Source organism: Suncus etruscus, chromosome 15, assembly GCF_024139225.1.
Source record: "Suncus etruscus isolate mSunEtr1 chromosome 15, mSunEtr1.pri.cur, whole genome shotgun sequence".
Lineage (NCBI taxonomy): Eukaryota > Metazoa > Chordata > Mammalia > Eulipotyphla > Soricidae > Suncus > Suncus etruscus.
In genome coordinates, this window is record NC_064862.1 from 43,996,893 (window position 1) to 44,012,332 (window position 15,440).

The following is a 15,440-nucleotide window of genomic DNA, read 5'->3' on the forward strand; positions in this document are numbered from 1 at the left end:
TCAGGGGATACTTCTGGCTCTACACTCAGAAATTGCTCCTGGCAGGGTCAGTGAACCATATCAGATGCTGGGATTTGAACCACCGTCCTTTTGCGTGCAAGGCAAACGTGCTACCTCCATGCTATATCTCCGGCTAATTATTTGTTTTGTTTTGTTTTGGGCCACACTCAGTGATGCTCAGGGGTTACTCCTGGCTATGCACTCAGAAATTGCTCCTGTCTTGGAGGACCAGATGAGGCACCGGGAATTGAACTGTGGTCTGTCCTAGGCTAGGGCATACAAAGCAGATGCCCTACCACTTGTGCCACTGCTCCAGCCCCTCTTATTGATTATTTTTAATTTAAGGTTTTATTGTTTTTGTTTTTGATTTGTCATTATTTTAGTTTTGGACCATATCTGGCGGTCCTCAGCACTTAGAGTATCAAAGACCCAGCCAGTTGGTGAAGCTTAACTTCCATCCTCCCAATACATTCCAAACTGAGTGCATTCCCCCCAGCTAATGACCTGGAAATGCTTATACAGGGCAGAAAGAACTGGGACATGCTCAGGGTCACAGGGCAAGGGACAGAGCAGAAGGATAGTCAGGAGGGATTGAGGTGCTAAGGAAAGATAAACATAAATAAAGGGGTTTAGGAATGTCTTGGGAGCAACACAAAGGGCAATAAATAAAACTGGCCTAAAGTGACCTAGAGGGATGAAGTCATTTCTGTTTTTTTTTTTTTTTTTTTTTTTTTCGGCCACATCTATTTGATGCTCAGGGGTTACTCCTGGCTAAGTGCTCAGAAATTGCCCCTGGCTTGGGGGGACCATATGGGATGCCGGGGGATCGAACCGCGGTCCTTCCTTGGCTAGCGCTTGCAAGGCAGACACCTTACCTCTAGCGCCACCTAACGGGCCCTGGGTTGAAGTCATTTCTTAGAGCAACCACTAATCATGGGGAGATAGTGCTCCTCTTCATTTTTTCTTTCCCCATCTCTGGAGTGGTGTCTCTGATACTTTCACATTAAGGATAATACCAGGAGCAGTTGCTCTATGGTGTCCCCAGGAATAATTGCATTATGGGGTTTAATCTGCCAGGTGGTTTGGGAACAGCTTGTGGGGGGGAGGCGGTGTGGGGGTGGGAATCCAATACTCATGTACATACTTTTGGCTTTTGGCTTTGGGATAACTCCTGGAGGTACTGGGGACCATATGTGGTGATCAAATCTGAATCAACTGGCATCAATCCATTATTAGCAGACAAGCTCTACCAGCTCTACTATTGCTCTGGATCTCATTATTTTTAAATAATTAGAAGCCTTGAAGTACAGTTTTTAGATCAGGTTTCTTACATTTTCTTCATTTTTATAAATGTATATTTTGTCTCACTCTTTGTGTATATATCTGTAACTGTTAACCTGACTGAAGTCAGATGAAATGAGTTATACATGAGAAACAAAGGCTTTCTATTATTATGTCCTGGACAATATTAAGTCAGTACTTTTCCTTTTGTCCTGAAAATAATTGCTTCTAGCCCAAAAAGACCAAAAAGGGAAATACTACCAATGTTATTCTCATTTCCTTGCAGAAGGAAGTAAGGCCCTTGGTCATTAATAGCTTTGAATAATGCTTGCTCCCAGTGATCTAGACACCATTTTCCTTCCTGAAATGCACTCTCTTTTCAACCATTTGAATAAGATCTCTTATCTCTTTAAAAATGAATGTGATAGGTACACATGTACCACAGAGGCACTCCCAGTACCATTGGATATGGCCCTAAGGGTTCCCAGAACTGCAGAGCTCAAACTACTTAGCAAGATTGGGCCAGTACTTTGAACTCTTGCCAGGTTGGTCAAGTTTTACTAGAAGGGATGCCTGGTTTCCAGAATGATGCTTGTGAGGCCCTCAAAATATAAAAACTATTGTTGCAGACAGTGCTAGTATAAACTAAGCCTTTGGACTACCTATGATTTTTTTCAAATTTTTTTCTTTCCAGGCTTATATATCAAGTGGTTGATATATTAAGTGCCCTTTTAACTGAAAACCAAGAGTCAGGAAAGAATGGTAAAAACCAGTAAAGTGACTTTTGAAAGGGATGTGGCTTAAAGAACATGATTCCTATACAACTAGTGTTTTGATATGAAAAAAATGATGAACTTTTATGATAAACTAAGTTAATGTGTTATGAAATGGTTCACCTCAGAAACTGAGTGACCTTTTATATATGTTCAACATGTTGCTAAGTTTTGCTTTAGATTGATTTTGCTAGGCAATGTTGGTGCTATATTGATGTAAAGGTGATATTTGTCACCACAACAGAAACCAAGATTAGTCAGATAAGACTTTACCTGCATTTAGCTCTAGAAGGTGATATTCCCAATTGAGGAAAATTCTTGCTAAAAAAGCTTTCATAAAGAACTGAGTTCTTCTCCTGCCAGTTTCTAAGAATGACTACCCTCTCTTTTTAATGTGCTAGTTTCATAAAACCCATGGCTTTTAATGCTTATCAAGAATGAGAGGAGGAAGTATTCAAAAATGCAATTAAAACACATGTTACTTGGTGGGTTTTTTTTGGGGGGGGGTTGGTTTGAAGGGCACACCTAATAATGTTAAGAATTTATTCCCTGCTCTGCACTCAATTATCACTATCTTGGCAAGGCTACTTTATAGAGTAATGGGGATTGACTTAGTGGGCCATGTGTAAGACAAATATCCTACCCATTGTACTATTTCTCCAGTTCCACTTTTTTTTTTTTGTATTGGGTTTAAACTTGCCTTTAAATGGAACCATACCTCCAGCCCTTAGTTTATCTGACATAGAAGCAAAAAGTTTGCTCAAACTCTTGGAACTCTTAGAACAATCATATCCACTTCCAAGTGGTGCTTCATACAAGCTCTAAGATGACTGTCCTGTATCTTGTTCCTTTATTTTGATTCCATGACATTCTTCTGTTACAGAGCACCAGAACTATTTTGGAATAGACGAGAACCTTGGCCCTGTGGCAGTCAGCATCCGAAGAGAGAAAGTAGAAGATGTCAAGGAAAAAGAAGGTTCTCAATTCAACTACCGAGTAGCTTTCAGGACAAGTGAGGTAACAGGCTTGTGTCCTTCCTGTCCTGGGCTGAAAACTTTGGCATTAGTTTTATTTAGTTTGCTTCAAATAAGACATTGCATTTTCTCAAAATGTTGATGTTTGCAATATTTAAAATCCTTCAAAGAGCATGTAGTGTCTTATTCCAAATGAAAAATGTAAAAAATTGTCATAGATACTAGGTGCCAGTAATTTTGGTACTGCCATATAAGATAGGAAGTGGTACAATACATAGTTCACACCAATTCTTGGCCATTACTGGATTTCTTTGTTCAACTTCTTGACTTAGTACATAAAGTTAACTTTAAGAAGAGGAGTGGTGGAAGAAAAGAAGTGGATGTGGGGGCTGGAGCAGTGGTGCAAGTGATAAGGCATCTGTCTTGCCCACACTAGCCTAGGACGGACCTTGGTTCTATACCCATATGGTTCCCCAAGCCAGGAGCAATTTCTGAGCTCATAGTCAGGAGTAACCCCTGAGCGTCACTGGGTGTGGCTGAAAAGCCAAAATAAAAAAAAAATTTTAAAGTGTATGTTGATAAATATGGACAAGGACAAAAGCAAAGAAGAAAGGTGGAAAGAATATAACACTTGGACCCATCCTCAGGAGCTTTAGTGTATACCTTTATCTTTGTATAGAATTCTTAGCCTGTCCCTTTTTCCTGAAGCAATGCTTTCTTCATTCCTTCACCTTGCTGAAGTTGGTATCTCAGCCCTGTCTAGCTTGTGGTCACTCAATATTTTTATTGTTTAAACACTGACTGTTGATTTCCAGTTTTAAATTGAGTGAATTTAGACAAGAAAAAGAGGTTTTTCTTGCTTTTTCAAAAAAATCATAAAAATATGCATGAACAAAATATTGCATGAGATAAATATTAACTGAAGTTTTCTATTTTGCATGACAGCTTACAACACTCAGAGGAGCAATTCTAGAAGATGCTATCCCTTCTACTGCTAGGCATGGTACTACACGAGGACTACCCCTCAAAGAAGTTCTGGAATATGTCATTCCAGAGTTGAACATTCAGTGCCTGAGACAGGCTTTGAGCTCACCCAAGGTCTCAGAACAACTGCTTAAGCTTGATGAACAAGGGGTATGTAAAATGTGTGATCATCTGTTTGTTTCAGAGTTTATGGCTATTTCTAGTTGGTTTTGGAGATTTCTTATGCATATCTCTTTTAAGAGAATTTGTTTTTAATACATTCAAACATTTTTTCTAGTTTTACTCAAATATTCTATTACACCAATTAAGAAATATGATGTCTTTATAATGTAATACATCTCCTTCTGTTTTGTTATTTATATTGTTTTTACACAGATTTTGGTATACTCTAGATACTGAGAGCACATCTGATTCATGATTATTAGAAGTTGGTAATATTTTATCCCCAGGTGTGAAAAAAGTCAAGATAGTTCTTTCCCTAAACTAACATTTATTCTTACATGTGCAAGTCACCATGCTAACAGGAATGGGCACCCTGTCGTCAGATTGAAGCTCACTAGGACTTGTCCCTAAAATGATGAGTACAATGGCAGGATTCTGTAAAGCAGAATTTGTTGAAAAGGTCTTAGATAAATAATCTATTTTGATGTAAAGAAGGCATCACATCTATAGCAAATTTCCTAGAGGTGAAGACATTGTAATTAATAATTTCAAAAAAGGAGGATATATGAGCTGCCTTAAGAACTTCAGCTAGTTTCTTAACAAAATAAGGGTACAACAGAAATGTTGGGAGTTGAAATAACTTAATAAACAATGTATGTGGAGGGTAGGGCATACAAGACCTCCGATATTTAGGAAGTAGTTTATATTTGATTAAGGAGAAAGTGGGAAATAAAGATTTTCTAGTAAGATATAATTTAATCAGAGATGAATTTTATTTAATTCTCTACACTCTATTCTCTCCCATCCTTCATCATTGGCAGTGAACAAGTATTGCATGCTTGGTTGGGGCTCACACACATGCCTGCTCACATACTCTGCCTCGATAGTCACCAAGATTCACACTCAATTAGATGTGGCGTTCATTCTTATTATAGAGCCCACATGTGTTCTAATCAGGAGTTGTGATTCCTGGCTATACTATTCATGCCACTTTTTAGTTCTAGTGCATACTGGGGTTTGTATCCCTGTCTTTGTAGTGTTCATACATCTGGCTTCAATGCAGAAGAACTTGGGAAGTTGGTGGTACTGAGAAATCAGAAACAGCAGAGCTTCCAATTCAAGTAGCAGAACTTCCTAGGTCATATTTGGTGCTGGTGGTAGGACCAGGTATTGAACTTGTGTCCTCATGCTTGCAGTGAAGGTGGTCTATGTACTTTCTATGATCTGTTTTGCAGAGAGAATGAGAGCATATGAGATGTTCTTGGTTGACTAGAATTACTCATTGTAATACCTTGGTGGAATATTTGCTACTTAGATGACTAGAATTCTTTAAGTAATAAAATTGTAATGGGTCTGTCAGACAAGATAACACTGAATTATTAATGAAAGGAAAGAGGCACTGTAACAATAAGAGTGAATAATTTTGACATCTTTGTCTCAGAAATGAAAATTGCCATATTGAAAACAGTCAACTAAACTAAAACAATAAGTTTGAGCCATTGACTTTTTAAATTCCATGGTACACAGAATAGCATCACCATTATTGGTCAAGAGTATGAAATACGTACATATTTGTGAAGCAACTGAGGAAACAATGTTATCTTGGGCATACGAAGGGTATATACATACTGTAGGCGATTCAACATCTAAGTGGATGTCTCCATGAGATCTAGCATATTACCATGACACTTAAGAATAGTGACTGTATAAGTGACACTTAAGAATTGTGAGCTGATGAATGTAGCATGTTAGTTGTTGTCTCTGTATGTTTCTTTTACTTTAACAATCTCTCACTGATATCTGGAATGTGGTTAATTGGTAGAATGCCAGTTACAATCACAAATGTAAGGCTGATCCACATTGAAAACTGTCATTACCAAAATGTGTAGTCTTCAGTAAATCACAGCCCAATTGTATGTACAGACATGACAACTAAAATATAAGAACATCAAAACCCAGAATGTGATGCTAGTCATCACAGGATGACTAGGATGGGGAAGAGGGAAAGAGATTCTGTTAAAAAAGAGTGAAATAGACCATATAAATCTGCTTACTCTTTAGCAGGTATTTGGTGGTGAGGGATTTTGTCCCTTTAATTACTGTAGCCTAGTCCATGTCCTTTTTCCCTAAGCCAGGATCCCAAAGTTTTTAAGGACCTAATAAGAGATAAGAATAATATTTGACTGTCTCCTCACAAAAGTAGCTAGGTTTTGGAGATGTAGTATGTTAAGATAGGTACCGATGCTGCCTAATAATTATGTTAATTAAGCATGTTAAGTACTTAGAAGGTGTGGGAGTCTGGGAGGCCAAAGAGTGTTCATGGGTTTCAAGGTCACTCTCAGAGATACTCTATGAACTTTGCAGACTTGACTGTGTCATCCCATGATGCCTTTTTTTTTTTCTCACACTCACACTTCTAGGCCCACCAATGTCAGAGTCAGGGGTGGTCAGGGGCATCCAGGGTTGTACTATATGGAATTCAGAGGGCCATGTAGTGCTGGAGATTAAATATAAGCCCTCCTGCAATGCATTCCTATTCCCTTAATTATCACCCTAGACCTGTATGTTTATTGTTGAGGCAATTCTGAAGATTTGTGTTTTGTAAACTTGTTATGTTTATTTACTTTTTGTTCTGGGGCCACACCTGGAGATGCTCAAAGCTTAATTCTGCCTCTGCACTCAGGGTTCACTCCAAGCTATTTCAGCAGGGCATTTGAGATGCCTAGGATGCTAGTCATGTCTGCTGTGTGTTAGGTAAACACCTTATCTGCTGAACTATCTCTCTAAAGATAGTTTAAATTTCCATGTCATTAATGTCAAGACTTCTAGCCTTAGGAATAGAGCAGTTATTACCCTGCCCCAAGAAACAAAGGAGAAGTATGCTGATGGCTGCCAGTTTGTGTAGTCTGTCTGCATGACCAGCTCTCCACACTAAAGTGGGATGGGATTAGGACAAAGGGGTAATTTTAGTTTGCTATAGTCCAGACACCTAAATGCAGACTACCTCTACAGATGCCAGGACTACTGGGCTGCTGCAGAGTATATCAGACCCATTCTTGGAAATTAGTGTAATAATGAAGAGATAATGGGTTCCTGGAGGGCTTTATAAGACTAGATTGTGTTTCTGCCAAATTTCTGAGAACCACTGAAGGAGTGGTAATTTCTGTTATATTTTTGGTTGTTTTGATAAACTTTGTAAGAAACTTTATGTGAACCATGTCTGTTCACTGAGTGTTGATTTTTCATTATTACTTTAATGGAATTACACCCACAACCACTCTAATAAGCAAGACAAGATTGTTTAAGTCACTGTAGATAGTCATTTCTCTTTTTTTTATGCCCACTTCACCTGACAAACTGATCAAAGAAGCAGTGCCTATGAGTGTAGCTTTGTATAGTTTAATGTGTGTGTTGGGAGGAGGGATGATACTTGCACTTGTATATAGCAACAAGATTATTAGAGCTCAGGCTCTGGTGTTGGCTAGCATATATCTGAGGGCTTTGAAATTTCTTTCTGTTATATCCCAAAATTCCCACAGGCCTCAAGTTTCTTGGATGAAAATGCTAATCTTGCTTACCACTAACATCTAGATCCAGGTTGCATTGTACCTGACTGGGGAGAAAAGTGATATGAAGTATATAATATCAGTCAATAAAGAAGTCCCAGAAGTCACTTCCCCAGTACAAAGATTAATTCCATAAAACTCAGGAATTGCAAGAGATGCATCCACATGATTCCACTCTATCTCAAACTCTGAGCTGTGGTCTGGGTCTGATTCACAAAGATTGACATAAAAAGAGAAAGGGGCTTTTCTCTGAAGTTGCCTGTGCAGAGAAGAATAAGCCTCAGACGTAACCAGGGGTATACTAGAGTTAGAGTGCCAGGCACTGAATGAGCTGATGAGATGGTGTCAGCACATGCTGGAGGTGCTGGAGGTGAGTTGCAGGTATAGAGAAACAGGCAGGGATGGGTGGAAGCCTCAGGATACAGTGAGTGTCAAACATACAGATAATAGCACTGTTTTCTCTGCTGGCTGCAGAAGAAGCAGCAGGTGGTGGGTTGCACAGACATTCGGAACTCATGGTATACTGCAACTACTAAACAGTGATAATATCTTACTATAGAAGGATCAAAAAATGAAGAGAGAAGTACTGTTCGAACAGCAGAAGTTAAACAAACATGGAACCCAGTTAAAGAGTTTAGTTGAGGGCTATTTAGAGGCTTCAAATAGTGTGTGTCCTTGACATCTGTGATGACCATTCCTAATCAACTGAACTCATTTTTCTAATGTACTTTATAATCAAAATTGTTTGAGTCACTAAGAAGCAGTTAACACAAAATGTTATTTGTTTTCATTGTTTAAGGATATAGCTCATTTGTAGTAAATTTACTTGGACCATTTATTCAGATCATTGTGTTGGATCAAAAGCACTGATTCCTCAATCAGTGAATGAATTTTTCTTGATCCTACTAAAAATCTTGTTGAATAACATCCATACTACTATGTTATTAAGTAGCTTACTTATAGAGTTCTGTTTCCCCCACACTCATTACCTCCTCTGTTCCTAAGGAGATTAATGACTCTATTGATTGCCCAAGATCTAGACACTGTCCACCATCCTTAGGGGTCTATCTGACTATAAGTATCTCTTGTTAAATTGTGAACAGGTGTTATTTCCTTATATATTAGTCCAGATCAAATATATTCAGAATATACTGGTAGGTGACTGCCGGTACAGCTCTTCACTCTGTAGCTCAGTATGTGCTGGAGTGTTTCCTACAGTCAGCTTAGATTACTGGGGCAGGTGTCTCCCTACATTTTTTGATTGTAAAATGTTATTAGGTAGTGTAGAAGAGATTGCTTTTATCACTTTGCTGCTCAAAAGAAGAGAGTATCATTTTGCCTTATTTTACTGCTCTGAATTTTGATTAAAGGATCTATTTTATAGCTGAATGATAAAAATGAACATGGTTATGAATTGATGCCATTAGAGAATTGGTGATGGCTGGTAATCTGTCTGTTTTTGAAGCTCAGATATCTGGTAGTAAGATTAAGAGCTCTGATTTCATGAAGTATATAGAGAGCATCCCTCATTAGGAAATGTATGAACTGTACAAATGGATCCCCTTTTTCTCAGGTCTTAAAAGAATGCAGCCATGGCTTTTGATATGATATGGATTGTCTGTGATATAGGATTACAGCAGGACTCTTTTATTGCTTAAAATTTTTTATGTACATATTTAGTAGATATTTGTTTAGTATTGTATATTTTTAAATGTTTTATTTTCAAGATAGTTCAAAATGGAGAAATGATGATTATACAAATAAAGGTGTTTATATGGAAATATAACATTATCCTATTATATCTATATTTTGATGGGATGTTTTTCTTAATAGATTTTTATTGAAAACTTATTATAGCCCTAAAATTTTTCTGAATTTTGAAATAAAAAGCATTAAGCAGCAGAAACATCACTTTTAGAAATCATGGCCTTTTATCTGATTTTAAAGAAAATAATTTTTTATATAAGTGGTATAAGATTATTTCCATTAGTTCCATATTTAAGTAGGTGTTTTAATCTCCATGCATTGTTTTTTTTTCCCATTGGCAAATTCCACAATATTGCACATTCTTTTTCATAGAGTTTCTGACATATTTCCAGTTATAACTCAGGCTTTCTGGTCTTGGTCATTATAAGAAACATTTGGGCAGTGATAATTGCATATTCTTTTTTGTAAACATAATTGCATATTCTTTTGCTTATTAGTTTATAGAATTTTTCTGATTTGCTTTCCTGAGAACATAATTTTAAGCTTCTTTAGTTTTCATTTTACTGGAAGTGCATATATCTGTTACTCTTTCTCAAGTCATTACATTTCTTCTCGGTTGCAGCTGAGCTTTCAGCACAAAATTGGGATCCTTTATTGCAAAGCAGGCCAGAGCACAGAGGAGGAGATGTATAACAATGAGACTGCAGGACCAGCTTTTGAAGAATTCCTTGATCTTCTGGGCCAGAGAGTACGACTGAAAGGATTTAGTAAATACCGAGCTCAGCTAGACAACAAAAGTAAGCTTCATATTTATGTGTTGCACGAATTTGATTCTCCAAAGGTATGAGTTCTGCATCACTATGTGAACAGTCACATCCCCTTTGTACTTGACCTCAAAAGCATCCCAGCGGGTTATTCGGGATATAGTTTAGATTCCTCAGATGAACAAAAGAAAAGCACATTTCTCAAGAGGCTCAAAAGGTCAATTTCTTTCCCTTTTTTTCTTTTTTAAATTACTTTAGTTACAAATTTTTTCATGGTTGCGTGTTGTCGTACAATTTACACAACCCTTTACCAGTGAACATTTCCTGCCAAAAATATCCCCCATTTCTCTCCGTCCCATTTTACTTTTCTCTCTCTCTTTATCTCTCTTTCTCCCTCCATATCTATTTATATATCTATCTACACACACACACACACACACACACACACACACACACACACACACACACACATCTTTTCCTTTCTTTTTTCCTTTTAGCATTGTGGTTTGCTTGTCACAAAGAGAGTGGAGAAGTGTCCACTCTGACAATGATAGTTGGAACTGATCACTCTGGACAAGAACTGGTTTCGAAAGGGGAGAAAGTTATATGCATGGTACCTATTCATTAACAATTTCTTTCCCTTTGTAATATGAGCAGAGATACCCCAGTGTTTCATGAAGAATCTTTTCATATCGTCTTTCTTGCATCCACACCTACTTTATTACACCCTTGTTCCAGTAGATCCAGGACAAGCATTTTCAACATTTTCAAAAGAAAAATATAAACACATTTACTCACCTATACTTTTGGGCATATTTTGTTCTGTTTAGGCTTCTCAGTGTTAATGTGGAAGTAAGAGTAGTGATAAAAACATTGCTGCATTTTATATTTCAAGAACGTTACTCTGATCCTCTTGAACAGGGCACCTGATGTCTCCAGGGAGTCTTATTAACTGGTGCATTTAAAACTGTGTTATTCTATCTTATGGAGCTTTCACTTTCCGCATTTGGTTGATCACATTCCTATAGTTCTCATAATACTAAATAGTTCATTTTTGTGCTACCAGTTAGTTATACCTGACAAAATCATCATTGTTAAGAAATTAACTTCTTTTTATAGCGGAGAGAGATAAACAGGTAGAAACTGTACTCAGAAACTCTAGGAGGGAATTCAGTTCACTACTTGTGGTAAGTGAGAAATTTCTTCCCTTTGGGACTATTGGTAGGATTGGAACCAAAGCAGCCTGGTTTATGACTCTTCTGTCTATGCTAAATTAACTGGGGACCAACTATCATTTTTACTTTTCTACATCAGGGTGGTGCCACAGTCTTCAGGTTTCTATCCTAAGTTCTGGTCTTTCAGTTTGCTTTTAAAGAGTTAATTAGGACATCTCGTTATACACACCTGGCATTAGCCTCCATATGACTGTCAAACATGACAGAGTTAAAACTTAATTGTTGAGTTTGATGCATTTTTTATCATTCCTCAGCTAGGAAAAATTAGGAAATGATACATGACACTCACTGCAAATAGCCACGTTTTTCTTAAGTGAAACATGATAGTTTTTATTAAATAAAACTGATTTAGGGGAGAGAAAGAGAGGATACAGGCTTCTTCAGAGTAGATACATCAAAATAAAAAGTGAGATAGAGGTTTGAGGAAGAACACGGGCTTTAAGTGCGCACATTTTTTGGTTTTGGTTTTGGTTTTTGGGCCACACCTGGCAGCACTAAGGGGTTAACTCCTGACTCTGCACTCAGAAATCACTCCTGACAGACTCAGGGGACCATATAGGATGCCAGATATTAAACCCAAGACTTGAACCCAGGTTGGTCACATGCAAGACAAATGCCCTACCCATTGTGCTATCACTCCAGCCCCAGGTTTTTTTTTTTTTGGGGGGGGCACATCCGTTTGATGCTCAGGGGTTACTCCTGGCTAAGCGCTCAGAAATCGCCCCCTGGCTTGGGGGGACCATATGGGACACCGGGGGATCGAACCATAGTTTGTTCCTTGGCTAGCGCTTGCAAGGCAGACACCTTACCTCTAGCGCCACCTCACCGACCCCGATGGTACAAGCACATTTGTAAGAAAGATAGTGAGCGAGCCTTTTTTACATTTTTTTTTTCTTGGTAAATTCTCCTCACATATCACTGACCATGCCATTAGAGGTGCTGGCATGCTGCCACAGCACTGTCCTGGGAAAGCCATCACCACATCGATTTGTTACCTTGTGTGTTCACCTCTCTTTGGTGGGACAATTTTCTCAACAGGAACTATTTTAAGAAATCTCATACATTCTTTAATATGTAAGTATCATGATCAATTTTTTTCTATGTAGAATTGATATCAGTTTTTAATTTTTTTTGATCTGGGATATATTCTTGATTCATTATAGGAATAGCACAAAGCACCTTAGTGAACGGTGGTTAAAAGATAACAAGATGTTAATATGCTGATTCAAATAATTAATAGATATTAGCATTAATTTTCACAATTAAATTTTATGTGAAAGCAAAGAAATTTAAGCCTTTCTTTTAGTAGAGAGGAGAATAAGAATTATGTTTCATGGGATGCAAATAAAGGTTATGCATGTCTCAGATTGGACAAAAGGCAGTCCAAAATTCAGAAAATTTGTATTGTAGTTTTAATTCCACCTAACAATAGGTCCTCAGTCAAATCTCAACCTCTTCTTTAGAAGGAAAATGAGAATTGGGCTGTAGTAATCTTGGATTCCAGCTTCAAGATGTTTTTTAGGTACAAAATGAAATGGAATAGAGCAAAGGAGAGGAGTAATTAAGTTTCTCTAGTAATCAGAATAAGTATAGACCTCAGGCCAAGGGCCATCGTTTTTTTCTTTGGTTTGAATGCACAGTATGATAAAACTGGAGACAGCTAGAATATTACCAGTGAGTCAGTTTGCACTGAAGTCAGTTCTGCGTCATTCCTTTATGGCAGTGCTTGCTTCCAAAACCACATTCATTGTCAAGGTCCTGAGCCAAGACAATTGAAATATAACTTTGTAAGAAAAATAACTTTGTATGAAAAATAAACAATAGGAACGTAATGAATAATTAATGGAGAGAACAAAATCTTATATTTGTAACTGATAGTATATAACTTTTTAGATGAATATCCTCCTGATCATTTATAATATAATGTATCTATATCCTTATGTAAGCATTTCATATTTTCCCTTATAATGAAATTGGCTCCTGTGGGAATGTTTTCAGAATATGCAAAACTATGATATTGTTCTTAGACATATTTTAGAACTATAGGTCACAAAAGAAAATAATGAATTTCCATGAAGGTTAAATATTTTATTGTTTTCAAGATAAACATGTAAAAGTTTATTTTAAAGTAATGGTTAACCCAAGACAACTACTTAGCTTTCTCACAATATTAAAATTTGTTTGAAGTGATATGAAGCATTGTTTTTTCTTGTTATTTAAAAGTTAGAAAAATAAGCATACACTACACGTAGGTTAAAAACTGAGATAAGCAGTTCTGAATTCTGTTTACTACTTCTTTATATTAATTATTATCTTTAATTATATTCATGCAAATTGATTTAAAACTAGATCCTAAATTATTAGTTAAATGTTTTGTAGTAGGTGTGTGATTTGGGGTTCTGAATTCTTCGTATGAGATCACTCCTTGATTATGCAGATATATTTTAAAATTTTAAGAAAACATTCTGTTCTTTAGACAATCAATTAATAATGGGGTATAGTTTAACTGTTTGTGTAGTAAGAAATTATATTTATTTCTCATAATCCCAGTAGTATAACTATATTATTGCATAGCCTATTTGATATAAAATTAACTGCAATGCTTAGGGTAGAAAAGTGACATTTTGTTCTCAATTTCATTTTAAATGAATCCTGTTTAATTTTTCTAGGAAAGATTAGGTATCTAAGAATAAGCAAAAATTAATTATAAACATGTGTATTTTTGGGGTTTTGGGCAAAGATCCATATCTGATTAGTTTTAACACTTCAAATAAGTGTACTCAGACCTGTCTGTACTCTCCTTTCTTATTGAACCTGAATTCCTAATGGCAAAATTCACAATAGGACATCTGAATAAGTGTTATAGAAAGCATAAATATGAAAAAAAGAGGGAAAAAAACATAAGTGTCGTAGAACATACCAATGTAAGAGCACAGAAGAAATAATTAATTTGTCAGGTGGACAAGGGCAAAGTGTGGTAGCATCAAGAGCAAACTAACCAACCAAACACTAGTGAATAGTGTTTGGTAAGTTTGCTTTTTATGTTGAATTGTCTTTTTTAACAATGATCATCTAAGTGCTAAACTGATCAATTTACAGTTCTTAACTTGTAATCTTTTTTTTAGCTGACTCTACAGGAACTCACTCCCTCTACACTACATATAAGGATTATGAGCTCATGTTCCATGTATCTACTATGCTTCCTCATATGCCAAACAATAGACAGCAGGTATGTCTGATGGGTCTATCATTTGGATTTGTGCATTTACAGTTGGCAAAGAAATGACATTGTTGATTTGTTTGTTATGTGGAAGTATTTAGACTTTCATGATAAATTTAAAGAATAAATTTTTTTGAAGATTGTAAATTATTTTATTAAGTTGTGAGAATTTTAAGTTATTTTTATTGTATTTATCAATTATTCCCAATGCTAAAATGTTGAGAACTTGAAAATTATGAACCATTGAATCTCTGACCTATTTATGTACTTGATTCTCCAAGAGAGAATGATTATTTATTTTATTTTATTGAAAACATTGTGATTTACAGAGTTCTTTAGAGGTGGGGTTTTTATATACAATAATTCAGGGCCAGTCCCACCACAAGTGTCACCCTCCCTCCATCATGTTCCCAGAATGTATCCCAACCACCACCCACCCTTTGCCCCTTAGCCTACCAGAATAGCAGGCCCATTTAAAGTTTAGATTATTAGAGTGAGAGTCTCTTGATTCTATTGTTGTTGTCTTTAGCTTGAATAGTTCTGTCCTTTTTTTTTTTCCCTCCACCAATGCACCTGAAACTACTTGGTCCCTGGTCCCTATCCTTTCATATTTGTATTTCTCTTCTTCCACTTAGTTTCTTTCCTTCTCGCTATGCTCTTGGGCCAAGGGAGTTTAAGACAACTCCCATTTGAATCATTGCATTTCTTCATTAAGTTATTCTAAACACGTTTAAAAGAATAAAGTAAATTTAAATCACTTACCAGGATCATGTA

General features: G+C 36.7%; 1 protein-coding gene across 3 annotated transcripts in view; it reads left to right on the forward strand.

Annotated features, from left to right (window-relative positions):
• SIPA1L2 (signal induced proliferation associated 1 like 2) overlaps nucleotides 1-15,440 on the forward strand; it is a 290,291-nt gene that overhangs the window by 170,054 nt on the left and 104,797 nt on the right. For all 3 annotated transcript variants that reach the window (XM_049788914.1, XM_049788915.1, XM_049788916.1), the window contains exons 4-7: nucleotides 2,938-3,071; nucleotides 3,974-4,162; nucleotides 10,070-10,244; nucleotides 14,572-14,675. In XM_049788914.1, the coding sequence (XP_049644871.1) occupies nucleotides 2,938-3,071; nucleotides 3,974-4,162; nucleotides 10,070-10,244; nucleotides 14,572-14,675 (602 nt within the window). The remainder of the gene's footprint in view (nucleotides 1-2,937; nucleotides 3,072-3,973; nucleotides 4,163-10,069; nucleotides 10,245-14,571; nucleotides 14,676-15,440) is intronic.